The 18,966-nt window shown below is 33.4% G+C and overlaps 1 protein-coding gene across 3 annotated transcripts in view; it reads right to left on the bottom strand.

Moving 5' to 3' along the window:
* The window catches only part of Ap4e1 (adaptor related protein complex 4 subunit epsilon 1), a 64,132-nt gene extending 45,301 nt beyond the window's left edge, over positions 1 to 18,831 (bottom strand). For 2 of the 3 annotated variants that reach the window (XM_027926207.3, XM_071608259.1), the window contains exons 1-7: positions 18,632 to 18,831; positions 16,926 to 16,997; positions 14,004 to 14,127; positions 6,754 to 6,827; positions 5,507 to 5,628; positions 1,773 to 1,932; positions 254 to 420 (exon numbers count right to left, since the gene is read on the bottom strand). In XM_027926207.3, the coding sequence (XP_027782008.3) occupies positions 254 to 420; positions 1,773 to 1,932; positions 5,507 to 5,628; positions 6,754 to 6,827; positions 14,004 to 14,127; positions 16,926 to 16,997; positions 18,632 to 18,781 (869 nt within the window). In that variant the 5' untranslated portion in view covers positions 18,782 to 18,831. Of the gene's footprint in view, positions 1 to 253; positions 421 to 1,772; positions 1,933 to 5,506; positions 5,629 to 6,753; positions 6,828 to 8,391; positions 8,490 to 14,003; positions 14,128 to 16,925; positions 16,998 to 18,631 lie in introns of those variants that run through there. The other variant, XM_071608260.1, reaches the window with a different exon arrangement.
* Between the last annotated feature and the right edge of the window lie 135 nt (positions 18,832 to 18,966).

The raw sequence follows: 18,966 nt of genomic DNA, 5'->3' as shown, positions 1-18,966 counted from the left end.
AAAAGAAAGAAAGCTTTGCATGGAAGCCTACACCCAGTTACCTTTCACAATAGGGAGTATTAGGATAAGCTGAGTACCAGGACTACATCAGCAACTTGAAAGAATTTATTTACTTCTTTCACTGGTTTATTAACTATTAGAAATCAAAGCAAAAAGTATCAGAATCTGATTTATCATGAAGCCTCTAGATGACTAAAAAGCCTAAGATTATCATATGGTATAAGATCATTAAATAACTTACTTAGAAGTTTACCTTTGATCGTCTTTTCCTAGAAGTCCCAGTATTCTCAAGAGCTGAATTTGTAACCATGGTGCTGGTACACTGTGGTAATTGAAATCTACTGGGAGCTTTCCTCCAACTACTTGCTTTAAAATAGTTACAAAACTCCCAGTCAAGTCTTTATATCCAGATGAATTCTCCTATACCCAAAAAAAGCAACTTTCTGTTAATAATAAAGTCTCATCAAATATAAAACAGACCTAGTTGAAATGCCATCTGGAACCTAACTTAAACATGCACACTTAGAAGCTTATGTTCACACTTAATGAAAGAGTGCATATATAATTTCTTCCACAGTGAAATTCCTCTGGCTACCTGATTCAAAGTTAAATCATCCCCAGAAAAGCTCCACACTCTCTAATTTTTCCTACACATAGTTTAATCACATTTCAAAGTTCTTAAAATTATGTCTTTCAATAGAATCCTCTTATTAGCCAATACTAGCAATAAAAAGTAAAAAAAAAAAAAAAAGCATACTGAAAAGGGGCAGTAATACCACTATTTTGTATGAAAAATAAGGCCTATCTGCAAGCTTTCAGCTCTGTACAAAAGACTTCACTCTCATAGAAGAGCAAAGCCAAGACTATTTAAATGTTCAAAGCCCCCAATAGCAGTGAGCTGTCAATCAAAAATTTAATTAGCCACATAGTAATAAACATACTTCTATTTCTGAATGAGAGTGCCTTGATTATCTGACTAATCTCTTGGACTGGTCAAATTAAATAAACACTATTTAAAATGAACATTAGATTCTTCATTGTAATTTTTATTAGATATCAAGGACAAATTTTGGAAGGGAAATACAGCTCTTTCAAATTTTGGTTAGAAGAAAGAGAAGATTTAATATCAAATACGTCTAGTACCAAGCATCTATTTACACCATACTATTTTGGAATATAATGCATAAAAGACAAGCTTTGGTTCCATAATTTTGAGTGAATTCAACAGCATATTTCATTTTGTTGTTGTAGGTGCTTGTGAAATCTCTCACAAAGATATGTGATTTTGAACACAAAACATTTCAGGCAATACAATGAGAAAGAATTAGTATAAACCCATCATCATCATTTACAAAAATTTCTTACCATACCATTCAACCCTCTTTCCTCACCTGATGACACAGTCAACACTGTAGTCTATACCTGACACAACCCACACTGGCTTCCTCATTTCTAAAAACTGTTATATAGCCCTTGAGGCTATATAAAAAAGAACCACTGCTTGAAAAACCATAAATCTGGAAATTCAAATCACTTTCCATAGCTATCATTTTTCCATATTTCTTCAGGAAAATGAAAAAAATTGTAGGCATTTTAAAAAGTCCAATTCTATAATGTGCCTACAACTCATGTTACCAACAACTTGTAAAACTCACTATTAAAAAGTCAATAATAGCCTAAAATGTTAATCAAGCATTTTGCTGAAACATCTGACTCCTCTTTTAATTATACAATTACATTTTTCTCAGTACTTACTGAAATTTCCAACTTACCTTAATCATCCTAAGGTATATGTGCAAAGAAGCAGCCATGACCCCAACATCTCTGTCACAAAGTGCCTTCCGAAACTTAATGTGGATATGTTGTACTTGATTAGGAGCAATGAGATAGAATTTGTATAATGCCAGAACAGCTTTTCTTCGTATAATCTCCCTATGGATAAAAAAATAAAATCTAAACAAGATAATCTGAATCATCAGGCTCTTAGTTGAAAATATTATGTGCCAGATGATTTCAAAATGTCAGCCATTACCTTAATCTAAAAAAAAATACAGAATGATACATTTATTATTAATGTCCTTATTCTAATATGACAAACTGTAAAAAGTAATTATCTCTAGAAGTTAAGACCTGAAAAGACTTTAACTGTCCATGTTAAAAAAGTTTCTAGTTATGGAACTTTTTAATAAGATGCATGTATTACTTTTGAAATCAGTTAAAATAAGAAAAATTTCTAAGTTCCCTGATTTCATTTTTAAAACCCTTATCTTTAGAAATTGAGAAAACAGCCAATGTTAAGTTTAAATCAGTAATAGGTAATTTCAGTCAGTAATATTAAAATCTCTTCATTAATATTAAATTTTTTTTTTTAAATCATGGGCAAGCCTACCCCAAATACTCTGGAGACCAAATTCAGGGCATCATGCATACTAGGCAAGCACTTTATCACCAAGTTACATCCCCAAAGCCCCTCTTTTCTTTCAATTTTTGTTATTTCAGACAGGTCTCCCTACATTGCTCATAGTCCTCCTGCCTTAGCCAAGTAGCTATTACTGGGATTATAGATGGACACTGCCGCACTCAGCTCTTTATCTTATATTCTTGACATAGTTTCCAATGAAATATATTACTTGTTATTCTCATGTCTATTTCTACATATCTCATATTTGTAGACTACACTAGCAGTGATCACAGTAACAGCAAACATGTCAAAAATGAAGAACTTAAATTTCAAGTGTTCCTTAACATATATTTATATTACCTAAAATCATAGAAATTATTCAATGCAATCCCTGATGTTCCACTGAAGAATGTCTTCTTGTTTTTTTGGTACTGGGGATGGAACCCAGGGGCACACAACCACTGAGCCACATCCCCAGCCCTTTTTTATATTTTATTTAGAGACAGGGTCTCGCTGAGTTGCTTAGGGCATCATTAAATTGCTGAAGCTGGCTATGAACTCACGATCCTCCTGCCTCAGCCTCCTAAACTGCTGGGATTACAGGCATGCAAGATTCCTAACAAGTGGTCATCCAGCATCTGCTACATTCTACTTAATAAACAACTCATTATCTACCTAAGTAAACTATGTCACATAAATTCTTCCCACATTAAAAAGAAAAAAAGCAGATTAGCAACATATTTGCCATTAGTTTAATACTTTGGTAACTGCAAGCTATACACAAATATATTGCCAATCGATATTATCCAATATTAATTCTGGCAGAGATTAGGTAAACAAGGTGAGGGAAAAGAATTATAAATTCTGAAAAGGCTCAAGAATCCCTAAGGCTGGCCCTAAGTGGTAGTACTAACACAAGACATCAAGAGACTTGGATCTGGGATTGGTATATTGAAATACAGGAAGGGATTTAAAAGTTGAGCCCAAGCCTGTCTCACACCTCTGTGACATCTACTGGCTTACCCATAGTTCTATTCCATATTCTTTAACTCTTCAATGCTTAGCACAGAGTTAGGTATAGCCATAAACTGCAGAAATAGAGTTTTAAAAAGTCTAAACTTTAGCCAGGATCTGAAATTAAACTAGATGGGAAGCAACAAGGAAAATATTGACAAGTGGCCTTTTAATTCATAGAATGATTTCCAAAAAAATGGTCAATAAGTATGGTCACCACAAAAGAGTGGTGGCGAAAAGAAAAAAATTACACAAATAACAGCTGCTACAATCAAATCAACCTATATTTTACTTCCAACAACCAAATGCCCATAATCACCCTTTTTCTTCCTAAACAAACTTAATATATAAAACATAATTAAAAAGTCTGAAAACCTTCTGATGTTATTCTATAGTTATTAGTGAATAGTATCATTTTAGCTGGAAGATTAATAATCCAAGATTTCCTAAATAATATAAAATACAAGACATTTTTACTATCTTAGAACATTAAAAACATTGACTTAAAGCATAGGAAATAAACGTTGTATGAGTAACAAAAAATCTTCATCAAGAATATAATCATGTACAACCAGAAAAATGAAAAGCTGTGCTCCATTTGTGTAAAAAAAGTAATTAAATTTTTATAAAAATACTAAAAAAAAAAGAATGTATGTGTATCACCGGGCAAGGTAGTGCGTGCCTGTAATTCTAGCAACTTGGGAGGCTGAACCAGGAGGATAACAAGTTCAAAAGCCAGCCTTAGCAACTTAGCAAGGCCCTAAGCAACTTAGCTAGTAAGACCCTGTCTCAAAAATAAATAAATAAATAAAAAGGGCTGGGGATGTGGTTCAATGGTTAAGTGTCCCTGGGTTCAATTCCCAGTATCAAAAGAAAAGTGTATGTGTATACAGCTGGAGATTATCTCAGCAGTAGACAACTTGCCTAACATGCACTGGATACAATCCCTAGTATTACAAAAAAAAAAAAAAAAGAGAGAGAGAGAGAGTGGAAATCAAATACTGTAATCACAAAGAAAGAAGGAAAATGACTGCAAACTTTTCTCTAATTTTATTTTTATTTTATTTTTTTAGTAGCACTGGGAAATGAACCCAAGGGCACTTTAACACTGAGCTATACTCCCAGACTTTTTCATTTTGAGACAGGGTTTCATTAAGTTGCCAAGGGGCCTTGCAGTGCTAAAGCTGGCCTCAAACTTGGAATGCTCCTGTTTCAGCCTCCCAAGTCTCTAGGATTATAGGCAAGGGTCACAGCACCCAGCCCTTTTTACTTACTTTAAAGATTTTGAAGTTAAGGAGCTTAGTCAAAACAAACTGTAAGTGTGGTGAAAAAGTGATTTTAAAAATGAGTTAAGTGTGGTGAAAAAGTGATTTAAAAAATGAGTTAAGTGTGGTGAAAAAGTGAGTAGAAACTGAAGGAATCTTGGACTGGGGCTGTGACTTAGTGATAAAGTACTTGCCCAGCAAGTGTGGGGCACTGAGTTCAATTCTCAGCACCGTATATAGATCCATATACAACTAAAAATATATATATAATTTTTTTTTTAAAAAATAGAGTGAAGGAATCTTATAAAAGCAGATTACCAAAATACTACAAGTAATGTTTATTTAGATATATCCTGCTGTAAATCAGAATTTGAACATTGTGATTTTGATATAAAAAGCATCTTTCCAATACACTAAAGTTTTAAATAAGGGAAAAAATACACTGAAGCTTTGTATTCATAGCACTGGAATTATTTTCAAATGTTTTCTATTATTTCACTCTATATTCAAAACAACTATATGAGAACTAAGGAACTTTGCCAACTCCATGTAGCCAAGGGAAAAATAAGACAACGTAGAATTGGGAAAAAAGCAAAGGACTCCTGATACCAAGGCTTACTGTCTCTCAATTTAACTTCAGAAAGCTACAGAACATTCTTTTAAACACACATAAAAACAATGATAATTCTATTAGAGACTTCTGTGTTACACCTGCCAAAGAATATTCTCTACTCTATTAGCACTCTGTTTACGTTATAATAACATTTTTAGAGTATAAAATATAAGCTAAAAGGTGTAGACGTCTATGCCCAAAGAATTTACTTACTTGGAATGCTGAAGTTTATCTTCTATTAATGGAAGAACAGCTGGAATCATTTCTCGAGGGAAAATCTGGCTGACGATAGTAAGTGCCATACATACTTCTACCAGGTTAGTGCTCTGTAAGTCCTAGCATAATTATTAAGCAAAGAAAATATTCAATATAAATTCTGAAACTAGGGATGCTAACTCAACACTGAAATGGTCCTATATACTTAGTAATTTTCTCCTGATTTATAATTAATTTGTACATTCAGACTTATGTAATTTTATAGGCATAACCCTATTTATTTCTTATGCCTTTATTGTCAGTAGATAAAGACAGCAAAAAAGCAGCTGATACAAAAGGAAACTATTTCTGTTCTGATACTGGTCAAACTAGTCACCTTTATTATAGATTGAAAACTTTTCCAAACCAGTAACAGAACATTTTATGAATTTTTCTCATTTAATAATTAGTACAAAGTTAAAAGGAAATAATTCTATGCAATTACTACAATTGCAAAATTCTAAAATTTATACAATAAAATAAATATGTTCCTCTATATTTACTTATGCACAAGGTATATAAATCATTCTAACAGAATTTCAAAATATATTTTTTAAAGAAAAAAATTTAAGCTACTCCAACTTTAGTATATGACTTAAAATTCAGAAAATTCCTCACATAAACACACTCTCACATATCAAAATGGACACAAAAGGAAAAAGCTCAACAATTCAATTATATTTCATTATTAATTTTAATTAGAAGCTTAGAACAAAATTTTGTGAGGGTAGATTAAACTGTGTTTTTATCTGTACAATTCAGTTACCCAATATATTCTATTGCCATTTAAAATGACTTTTTGGATTTTAAAGACAGTTATATCTATATCCTATAAAGACACTTGTATCTATATCCCTTTAGATTGAACCTAAAGAGAAAAAAATAGTAGCATGGAAAGTGCTTCTGTCTAAGAGTCTAGCAATCTGGATTATAATTCCAAAAGTGCATTTCAAAATGAAATAATAATACAAACAACAAAAGCAGATGCAACAGCAGCAGCTAGTACTTCAGTGTTTCCCTTAATCCTTACAACATTATAAGTTCTATTATTTATCCCCACTTTACAAATGCAGAAACTAATCTAAATTATCTTTCTAAGCCCTCCTATTTTCCAAAATTATTTAACTCAATATAATTGAGGAGAAACATCAGGTGCCAGCAGGAATAACTGAACACTTCATATTAACCAATATACAATACGGTACCTTTACTACTGTATTCACAAGGAGAAGCAACAGTTCATGGTTTTCATGTAGAAATAAAGAAACAGCCAAATAACCTACATAAAAATTAAAAGGAAAGGTCTAATTACTACCTATAAAAAAAAATTTTTTCCCAAGAAAATTTTCCCCAAGAAATTAAACAAAACAATACTAAATTCCAAGTTTTAGTCAAATAATCAGTTAGAGGTAAACATAAAAACAAACTGAAAATATGAGGTTAAAACACTTCAGTAACAAAGATTTCAGGTATTCTTCATCCTGAAGTTTTTCAAAATACATATTTCACCAGGCATGTGACACATGCCTATAATCCCAGCAGCTCAGGATGCTGAGGCAGGAGGATGGCAAGTACAAAGCCAGCCTCAGCAACTTACCTATTAACTTAGCAAGACCTCTCAAAATTAAAAATAAATAAATAAATAGAGATGGGGATATGGTTCAATGGTAAAGTGCCCCTAGGTTCAATCCCTGGTACCAAAAAAAAAAAAAAAATTACATATTTCACAGATGAGTGCCAACTTAAAGTATTTAAATAACATTAAAATATGCCTTCTATGTCTCTTATGAAATTTCTATACTATCAATCAAAACATTCTCTATCTTATAGCCACATATATAATTATTCAAAAACAAATAATTATTGCAATTATTAGTGAGTTACTGGTTATTTGCATTACTGAATAAGCCACCTAATATCAGCCCACATAATGTAAATCATATATTCAGTCACACACACAATACCTTATTAAAAACACACTGTTGAATGAATAATAACTGCAAAAGAAAGAAACACTGTCTACCACATTAGATGTATTCATTGGCTGAAATAAGCATTTCTATTTTAAAACATTAAAAAGTATATTTTAGGATTGAGGAAATACATTAATAGCATAACAAATGTCGTATACCTGGAATCCACATAATTCATGCCATTTTCTGTGTCACCTTTCATGTTGACAATAACATTATTAGACAGTTAACTCTGGGACAAGTACTTTTAAAAAAACCTTATTTAATTCTTGAATCAACACTATAAAGGGTAGGTATTATTCTTATGCCAATATAACAATGAGACCAAAAAAGAGGTAATTTCCTAAGGCCTACAGCTATTACATGGTGTAGACATGATTCAAACCCAAAAAGTCAGAGTCAAACAATGTGTACTGCCTGTCTATGTGTTACCATTGTTTTTTATTCAACTCTTTCAAACATGTCATTAGAGAATCTAATATTATTCCATCATTACCTAGGATCAATACTGTCTCTGTTGTGCAACAGGAGAAACTGTTCTCACAGCCAAGAAACAGCATCATGACTGATAGTAACATCTTCACTGACAGAGAAGCAGAGTTATTTCTCTCACAATCATAAGAGAGAAAGACAAAAAAAAAAAAAACTGTACCAGATTAGTACTGACTTAATAGATACTAAAACAGATTAGGAAAACCCCAGAGAGCACTTAAAACAGAGATTAATTCTTATGAGATGCTGAGAACTCACTTGTTCACAAGTCACCCATATGAAGGCCCAAAACTCCAAAGATCATCTCAAGAAAACCTTGATTCTATCCATTACAAAGAATATCCTAACTTTTTAAACAATCAAAGAACAGGGGTATACCTCAGTGGTAGAGCGCTTGCTTTCCACGTGTGAGGCACTGGGTTCGATCCTCAGCACCACATAAAAATAAATAAATTAATATTTTGTGCCATCTACAACTAAAAAAAAAAAAAAATTAATTAAAAAAAAAACAGGGGAAAATACTATATATCTCATAAAATGAAAAAAATTTTAAAGCAAACAATAATAGCTATGATTATGAAGTAAATTTGATATGACTAAGATTGAGTTATAAAATAATAATATTAATATAAGACTTTGACTCAGAAATTTAGGTTCACATTCTGGCTCCACCATTTTGTTCTATGACCTTGACAAATGACTTGACCTTTCCAAGCCTTATGTTTCTCATTTAAAATGAAGATAAATACTATCTCAAAAGATAAGGCACTTAATAGATGTCTGACTTAATAGATACTAAAATTTATTTATTCAACACTATTCACTTGAATCACAGGAAGGCATTCTCCACCAGAGAAAACACCAAAGCTGGCCTTAGAAATCCCAGGATGATGAGGTAAAAGCAGCATACACCTGTAATCCCCAGGGACTCAGGAGGCTAAGACAGGAGGATGAACAAACAGCTCAAGGCCAGCCTGGGCAACTTAGTGAGACCCTGTCTCAAAATATAACTTAAAAATTGAATCAGTTCAATCCCAGGAGAATAGATGAGGCAACAGTACTAGAGTGAAGATTTACAGAAGGTTTAAATCTTATCTTTAAAAAAAAATATTTTCATTCAATAGTATACACTAAGAGTATCTGATGCCTATGGATATATGCTCTCTCATTGGCAAGAAAATATTTTCCTAAAGATCATGAATCTCAGCAAAAATTACTCTGAGATCTCATTTAAGATGAGCTTTCATAATTACGAAATAATACATGTATAATATTATCTACTGCAACATCATTTATAAGTAAAAGTCAAAAACAATCCATGTGTCCAAGAGGGACCAAATTGAAAAAAATATGGAATGTCCACCCAATGAAAATTATGCAACTATATAAAAGTATGACAACATCAAAATAAAGTATAAATGCATCAATTAAAAAAACATTTAAACAGATGATAAACCATCAAAATTTTTAAAAACTGTAGTACAGAATAACCCATATAATATGCTCTTTTGTATAAGAGACAGTGTATGTAACATGCTGCCTTTTGTAACAGTTGAGTGTCTGGTTTTTTTTTTTGTTTTTTTTTTTTTTTTCTAAAAGAAACAATGGAGGGGCTGGGATTGTGGCTCAGTGGTAGAGCGCTCTCCTAGCATGGGCGGGACCCGGGTTCAATCCTCAGCACCACATAAACGCATTGTGTTGTGCGCATCTACACCTAAAAAATAAATATTAAAAAAAAGAAACAATAGAAAGATTAATCAGATATTAATGAAAATAGTGGCGAGGATGCGGGGGAAAAAGGTACACTCATACACTGCTAGTGGGACTGCAAATTGGTGCAGCCAATTTGGAAAGCAGTATGGAGATTCCTTGAAAAGCTGGGAATGGAACCACCATTTGACTCAGCTATTCCTCTTCTCGGACAATATCCAAAGGACCTAAAAACAGCATACTACAGGGACACAGCCACATCAATGTTTATAGCACTGATTCACAATAGCTAAACTGTGGAGCCAACCTAGACGTCCTTCAGTGGATGAATGGATAAAAAAAAAAAAAAATGTGGCATTTATACACAATGGAATATTACTCAGCAATAAAAAAGAATAAGATCATGGCATTTTCAGGGAAATGGATGGCATTAGAGAAGATAACGCTAAGTGAAGTTAGTCAATCCCCAAAAAACAAATGCCGAATGTCTTCTCTGATATAAGGGGGGGTGACTCAAAATGGGGTTGGGAGGGAGGGCAAGGGAGGAAGATTACCTCTAGATAGGGAATATGGGTGGGAGGGAAAAGAAAGGAGAAGGGGAATAGCATGGATGGTGGAAGGAGACCCTCATCATTATACAAAATACACATATGAAGATGTGAATTTGGTGTCAACATACCTTATATACAATCAGAGATATGATAAATTCTGGTATAAAGGTGTATTAAGAATTGTAATGCAAAAAGAAGAAGAAGAAGAAGAAGAAGACAGCTCATGTATAATGGCATAATTTGGAGTGAACATACTTTATATACAGAGCTAACGAAAAATGGTGTTGTGAATGTATAATTATGATTGTAATGCATTCCACTATTGTCATGTATGTAAGAAATAAAAAATAATAAAATAAAAAAAGAAAAATGAAATTATGCCATTTATATAGGAAAATGGGTGGAACCAGAAACCATCACATTAAGCAAAATAAATCAAATTTAGAAGGTCAAGGGTCATATGTTTTCTCTCCCATGCAGAAGCTAGAGAGGGAAAAGGAAAATAAAGGTGGGTGCATATTTCATGAAAACCAAAGGAAGAAATCAGTAGAGGAAAGAGACCAAGGGTTGGAAGTAGGGAGAAAGGGGGAAGCGCTGGGGATGGATATTGGCCAAATTACATTGTTATATTGTGTGCAAGTATGAATATGTAACAACAAATTCCATTATTATGTACAACTATAATTCACTAATAAAAATGTGGGGAAAAAAAGAAGAAAATAGTCACCTTTGAGAGTACGGTACAAACTGGGTAGTGGGGCTAGAGATGAAAGTGAGTATTATTTGATTATACACTTTTATAAAGTCTTAATTATGCAATGCTGTATAATGCTCTATATAGTTTAAGAACAGACATGAAAGTAGAGGAAGAGAATAGAGAGGGAGGAAGAAGGGGAAGAAAAGGGAAAGTATTAGGGCATGAAATCAACCAAACTGTGCTACGTGCATGCATTAACATAGAAAGTGAATCCCATGTTTATGTACAATTATAATTCACCAATTTAAAATAAATGAACAGAAAAAAAATTAGAGGCTAGGGGTACAGCTCAGTGATAGAGAATGCACAAGACCCAGCAACAAAAAAGAAAAAATTTTAAATAAAATTTGAAAATGAAATCTAAAAAGCAGAATGTAACAATAGCTGCACAAAATAATTATACCAACTATCCAACATTTATTGATTATTTTCAAAATTTCCTGCCTGTGCTAATATGGAAGTCAGCCAAATAACAAAGAAGAGCAAGTATAAAGCCCATCTTCGTGCCAAAGGAAGCCAAAGGAAATTGGCAGGACCAAATCTAATTCTAACTAAACTCTAGCCATGCAATATTTAAACAGATTCTAAGTGATTTTGTTACAGAATGCTCATATGAAATCTAATAAGCACATTCTCCTCTAAGTCTCAGAAACCAAGGAAATTGAGGTTTTCATAATTGTTCTTATGCCTGACTACATGAGTACAATGTGTGGCATCCCTTCATGAAGGCAATTATGACATCATAATGTAACTACTAATTTCTATGTTTGTCTCTATCCTCCACTCTACCACTGCAAGGGATTCTCAAAATGGAAAAAAATACATATGTCTGACTGCAGCACCTAACATACAATGGACACCTATCATATCTATTCTATGAATACTGAATAAATTTTATAAGTAGACAACCTCTAAGAAGACTTTCTACTCATAACATCTTTGCCACTCAAGCCAAAAGTTCACAATTAAGGTTTTATTTCTTTGGATCTGTTTTCCAGAGTCCTTAACAAAAAAAATAGCTACCTCTAAGAAGGATATCATATTTTTTTTAAAGTGCTGTGAAATAACATGCAAAGGGAATAAAGGAGAATTAAAACTTGAAGAGTTTAAAAAAAAAATTATGAGGGCAGAGAAGCAAAAAAGAAAATCAGAAGAAGAGGAGGCAAAGAAATACCAGACTTCTGCCTGTAATCTCCATCACTGTCTCTTCTTATAGCTAAATTTTGGACATTTCCAAATGTATTCACATCTAACATGGTTCTCCTTAAAATGAAAAAAAATGAAGTTGGTTTTCATTTTCCCCAAATGCTCAACAATTGTTGAAAGTTCCTTTTTTATCTTTTCCTTCTTAGGGAAAAAAATAAAAAATAAAAAAAAAACACTCCAAATACAAGAGTGACATCACTTAAAAAGACTTGAGACATATAAAACTCTTATTGAGGTGAATTTTCAAAGTGTAGGGTGATCCTGAATGTGACAAGAAGGGTTCTGCAAGTCTATGTGAAATAAAACACTAGTAGAATAAAATTCCACTTTCATATGTTTAAAAAAATCAAAATTTTAAGAAAAGTAAATTACTAATAAAGACTACTTTAATAACAAACAAAGTCCTGCCTTTAGAAAGCTTCTAATTAGTTCAGAAGCTAAGACATTCATATATGAAAAGACAATACCATAAGGTAACAGACTATAGGAGCCACCTGGGTGATCTTAGAACTGTTAAAACTTGATTTGGAATATGAAAAGGGAGAAACAGGATGTCAGAGGACATTCTAGTTGAAGAAAAGAACACAACAAATGTATAAGATAAAAAAGTATTGGGAGTGAAATGGGGTTCAACAAATGGAACATTTTGTGCATACAATCTCAGAATCTGTAAACCCAGACATCTATCACTCCCTCACCATCATCCACAGGTGAATATAACTTATGAAGAAGGCATGGGCACAGTGGTGCATGCCTATAATCCCAGGGACTCAGGAGGCTGAAGAAGGAGGATCCCAAGTTCAAGGCCAGTCTCAGTAACTTAGTGAGACCCTGTCTCAAAAATAAAAAGGGCTCCGAAGTCCAAACAACGCATCCCTATGCTAACATGTCCCTTCATCCATAATCTTACTTGGCATCTAAAATGCAGCATGTCAATTTTAATATACTTTGTTAAAACATTCAAAAATTACAAATTGTTAATAATTTCTAATGAAAACATTTTTCATATTTAAAAATCAAATTGCAGGTCCCTCGATAAAATTTCATCCATAATCTTACTTGGAATCTAAAATGCAGCATGTCAATTTTAATATACTTTGTTAAAACATTCAAAAATTACAAACTGTTAATAATTTCTAATGAAAACATTTTTCATATTTAAAAATCAAATTACAGGGCTGAGTTTGTAGCTCAGCTGATATAAAATTGAGCCTTTATGAAATGGAAGACTGAAGTCATTGAGAGAATTTTTCCTAAAAGCCCTACAGGATGACAACAGGGACAAAACTTTTTAAAAGATACCTCTAATCCTCATAGCTAACATTTGTGAAAGTGAGAACAGGATATTTAAAATTATTCTAGTCAATTTAAGTTTTTGATTTTATAAAGAAACGTTTCTAACCATTAAACTGATAAGATTAGACAAAGTTCTTCAAATAAGCTTTTTTAAGGTATAATTTACCTTAAAAAAATCCGCCCATTTAAGAAAATTCACCGATTTTAAGTTATAGCTCAATGAGATTTGACAAATATATATAATTAGTTATCTAATCACCAAAATGCTGTAACTATTCAAAATTCTATGAATTAGGAAAACCAATTTTCATTAATAGGCTTTGAATTTCTGAAATATTATCTTTTCAGGCTTTGGAAATTATAATGCAATATTCTAAAAAGATACTACATACCTGCCATCATTCATTTTATATAGTAGATGAAACTTTAAGGACATCATAAAAGTAGAAAAGTCTTAAACGCATACATACCTACTCTTTTTTCTAAGAGGTTTCCTTGTTGAGCCAACTTGATTGCATGTATATAGCCAAAAGAAGCATCATATCCAAGCATTTCACAATATATAAGTCTCACCATACATTCCTTCATCATTTTCTGAAATGCAAAATATCCAGTCACTATATAACCAAATAGAATGTTCTAAGTTTGTGTGTGTGTGTTTTCTACTCATTTAAAAGGAAAATCCTTCTATTCTGGCACTGAAAACATAATTATATATCAAAAATTGATCACCTAATATCAAATTTGAACCCCATCTTAATTACCAATAGTATCAATTTTAGCAAAATCATTTCAAATATTTTGTTGGTAGTGATTCTACAAAATAAGCCAACTATCACTATTTCTATGTGCTAATAGTGTAAACTTTAGTTATAATGTGATACATGCGGTCCCTCGATAAAATTTCATCTATAATTTTACTTGGCATCTAAAATGCAGCATGTCAATTTTAATATACTTTGTTAAAACAGTCAAAAATTACAAATTGTTAATAATTTCTAATGAAAACATTTTTCATATTTAAAAATCAAATTGCAGGGCTGGGTTTGCAGCTCAGTGGTAGAGCACTTGTCTTGCGTGCCTGAGGCACTGGGTTCAATCCTCAACTCCACATAAAAATAAATAAATAAAATAAAGATATTTTTAAAAAAATCAAATTGCACCCCAACATTTTTCAGAATTATTATGCTACAAATAATTTATAATAGTCTACTTTATAGGTATTTTTAAATATACAATTATTATGAACTGAGAAGCATTTAATACTCATTCCAATATTTAATTTTTAACGGGGTCTTTCAATTATTTACAATATAAACAAAATTTTTAAGAGATTTACACATTTGTTTTATTAGTATGACAATATTTACTTTCTAGTATTTACAGTAAATGATTAGAGCTAATAAAAACAAAATAAAATAAATATATATAGCAAAAATTAATCAGAAATAAAATACAAAATGTTTCCATTTGTTTTAATGTCTAAAAATTAATAGAGTTAGCATATTATAGGATTACTAAGTTACAAAATGCTTAGGAAACAGTAAAATATTTTAAAGCAAGGATGGTAATGTTTAATATTCCATATGTAGGTTGCATTTGTATATAAAGAGCTCAATGAGAAACCATAAAAAAATCTTAGGGAAATGAGATTTAATATAGGTCACTTGTACTTAAAGCAGAAAAAGATAATTAACATATTAATTAAGACTACTAAATACTAAGAGAAACTTAAATGATACTAGAAGTCCTTCTTCAAAGACTTCTATATCAATTAGGAATGAAAGCATTAACATAAGCCATTAAATTTTAACTCTGAATTTGTAACATTACCTCAGTTTGTTTGTTTGTTAGTTACTGGAGACTGAACCCAGAGGATCTTTATCACTGAGCTACATCCCCATCCCCAGTCCTTTTATTTATATTTTTTTATTTTGAGAAGGCCTCAAACTTGCAATTCTCCTGCCTCAGCTTCCAGAGTCTCTGGGATTATAGGTAAGCTTTACCACAAATGGTTTACCTCAGTTTTCCTAAAGTCACAATGATCTTTATTTAAGCAAAATTACTGCCTACATTACTATTTTCTTGTATTTAGAGAAGAAAGTACATTTGCCAATGCAGGAATTCTCTTTACAATTTCTCTAACAGTCATCCTACCTCTACATGATCACCTTAGAAACAGACTACTCTGAGGTATGCCCAGAGCAGGATGGCCATCATTATACTATCATCCTTCCAAATTCTGACTCCTGAACTTCTACCTATTAATCTTAAGTTCTACCCAACACTAGGTTTATATCTTTTAGCAACAAAAACTGTATACAGTAATACCAATTATAGAAAATGAAAATCTAATGTGCTCATGCAAAATGATTATCTTGATATTTTTATTGAGGGGAGAGAAAACATCCATCCCCACAGTGACTTAAACATAAAAGGCAATCATTAAATATTTGCTGAATAAATGTTGTTTGGGAAAAAAAAAATCTCATTAAAAAGAAACAAGGGCTGGCTGGATATTCAGCTCAGTGGCAAAACACTTATCTAGCATTTGAGAGGCACCACAAAAATAAATAAATTTTTTAAAACCTGGCATTACACATAACATACAAACACTGAATTATCATACCATATCCCATAAAGTTATAAAAATCATTATATGTCAATTAAAAATAGTAATAATAATGATAACAACAAAAGCCTATATTTTAATCTAACTATGTGGAAATAGCCTCACAGTGGCCTTCATATTCAGAAGCCCCCAATACAGTTGCTAAAGGAATGCTGTTTGAAAAATCAAATTATATAGAACCAAGTTTAAAAACAACTAGAAGTTGATTTAACTAATATGCCATATACTAGGTTTCATAGCAAGAAAACAATTATTCTACTTGGTCAGCCAACCTATACTCCAAAAGGTATAGTATCAAAATTAAAGATCTACAATGTAAGAGCAGAAGATACAGCTCAATGTAGAGCATGAGCTTCAGCATGAATGAAGCCCTGGGTTCAAATTCCCAGTACCACCAAAAAAAAAAAAAAAAACAAGAAAGATTTGTAATATATCAATTTAGGTCCAAAGATATTGTTAAATGATAATATCTTAGCCTTTTCCAAGTATACAATATGATAAGTACTGGAGTCCTATGAAGATTGTTGTACTTGCGCAATTACCATTACGTTTGTCCCGACTTGACATAGGCAGGCAAGTCTTCTTCCAATGCAGCCAGTCAATGAAAAAACCTAAGTTAGTCTGACTTGCTACGATATATAACTGATTTTGATATAATTAAATTAAATTTTAGAAATATCAGTCAGATATCAAGATTGAATCCATCCATAGTGGATCAGATTTCAAATTCAAATGTTTGACACCGACTATAAAAACTTACGAGTGTGGTAGTAGGAGCAGAAACAGTTGCTTTCAGACTATTCAGTTCCTGCTGGATTAATTTCTCTTCTTCCTAAAACAGTGAAAATAATTAAATGCTTAAATAACTGTCTTTTCAAACTGTAAACATATTATCAAGGGAAAAATAAAACATAATAATTAAAAGGAAACATGATCTTAAAAGTGAGTTATAAATATTATGTGCTTAAGATCTACCTAAAGATACTCATTTCTCCAACCCTCAAAATCATCCCTCCAGAGAATAAATGTTCCAGGCTAACCTACCATTTTTCATCTTTTCATTCAGTTACTGTCCCTTTAAAAACCTATTTGGCAGAAAATGCTAAAAAAAAATAAAAGTGGAGAGAAAGCAGAAAAAAATTCTCCATGTTCTGGCCAGCATAAGAGTCTCACATCTTCCCCTTAAAGAAGACTTTTTGCATAGGGTAAGAAGGCAGATTCCCCACATTATTTCTCTCACTTTTTATATCAAAAACACCAGTGTGGTCACTTTCAATGTTTGCATTGTATATCTCCTAAAGCAGTTAAAAATTGGCCCCATTTTAAGCTAATATATTGTTATCTTTAAATTACACATGAAATTAGCAGGTGTTCATTAGACAGTTAACCCAGAACTACCAGTGAAGTACTGCCACAAAGCTATCTACAGTTTCAGACTACCTTTTAAACTTTCAGAGCACTTTGCTTTTTTTTTTTTTTTCTTCTTCTTCTTCTTCTTTCCTGGCACTTATCTTACATTGTAGTCATCTCTTCCTAAACCCAAAATGAATGATCAAGTCCTTGGGAGAGGGAATGTATTTCACTATTGTCCTCAGTGTGTAACACATAACCTTGCTTCGTAAAAGTATCTGTTGAACAAATCCTGACAAAACTCGTGTTTTTAAGATATCAACTCCTTTGAGGTTTTGAATCAGAATCTTACACAATCCATGTAACTACCAAAAGTCTGTGGGGATTTTTTTTTTTTTTTCATTTATTTTGGTGCTGGAGATTGAACCCACAGCTTTGAGCATGTAAGGCAAGCATTCTGCCAACTGTGCTATACCCCAGCCCCAAAGGAATTTTAACAACTTATTATAACTGCTCATTCTCAAAGCTCATCTGAAGCACAGACTTACTCAGCAAATATTTTAGTTTGGAAGAATGAGGAGGTGGTATTATTGTTGGCATTCTTTGGTCCAACCCACTGATTTAGCCTAAGAACCTCAAGCTCCCCCATCCCCAGAGATATCAACAGCAGGCTCAGATGGCACAGAGTGGCCGGTTCAGGTTCATGAGGTCTACCAGGAGAAGGGACTGGGGAGCAGAGCAAACTGAGCAGGGAACCAAACTTTATAAGCGCCCGACACTTCCAAAGCACTGGGTATTTTCACATTTTGACATTTCATCTAGTCCTCACAACAACTTATAACATTTGTATTGGCACTCTTCCACTTAAACACTGAGAAAACATACAAAGGGTCGGAGGTTAAACAAATTTGCCCCCAGATCGGAATGAGTCAGATTCAGGGCCAGCTGTAGAAACCCGGCCTCCCTGCCGTCAGTCCCGGCAGGAAAGTGAACCTTCCAGACAGACTGCAGCACGGGTCCACACAGGCAGTCCCCTGATCCCCGCGGGAGCGCGGGCGCTGACCCTCGCCGCGGGCCTCCCCCGCGCCCCGGCCTCCCGGCCCGCTGGGCACCTACGTGCTTGGAAGTGAGAGCGGTAATGCCGCGGACTAGGCCGCCCAGCCTCGAGGAGAAGGTCGCCTTGGGGGCCGCGGGCCCGCCAGCCGGCTGGTTCTGCAGAAACAGTCCCGGCAGCGCCGTCAGCGTCTTCTCCACAATGTCGCTCATCTCCGCCGCCAACCGCGCTCGGGTCACCGCCCGGCTTCATGCCCTGCCTCCCCCAGCGGCTCGGCCTCCGTAGGCACTTCCTGTATTTTGAAGAAGAAATCTTTATTCGCGTCCCGCGTGTTCAAACAAAGTGTCGTTCTCGGGTAAGGCCGCCGGAGGGCGCAAGAGTCTACGGGAACAGAGTC

This window comes from Marmota flaviventris, chromosome 2, assembly GCF_047511675.1.
Source record: "Marmota flaviventris isolate mMarFla1 chromosome 2, mMarFla1.hap1, whole genome shotgun sequence".
In the NCBI taxonomy this organism is placed as follows: Eukaryota; Metazoa; Chordata; class Mammalia; order Rodentia; family Sciuridae; genus Marmota; species Marmota flaviventris.
The sequence above is the reverse complement of the archived record's forward strand: the minus strand, read 5'-3'. Positions and strand labels throughout refer to the sequence as shown.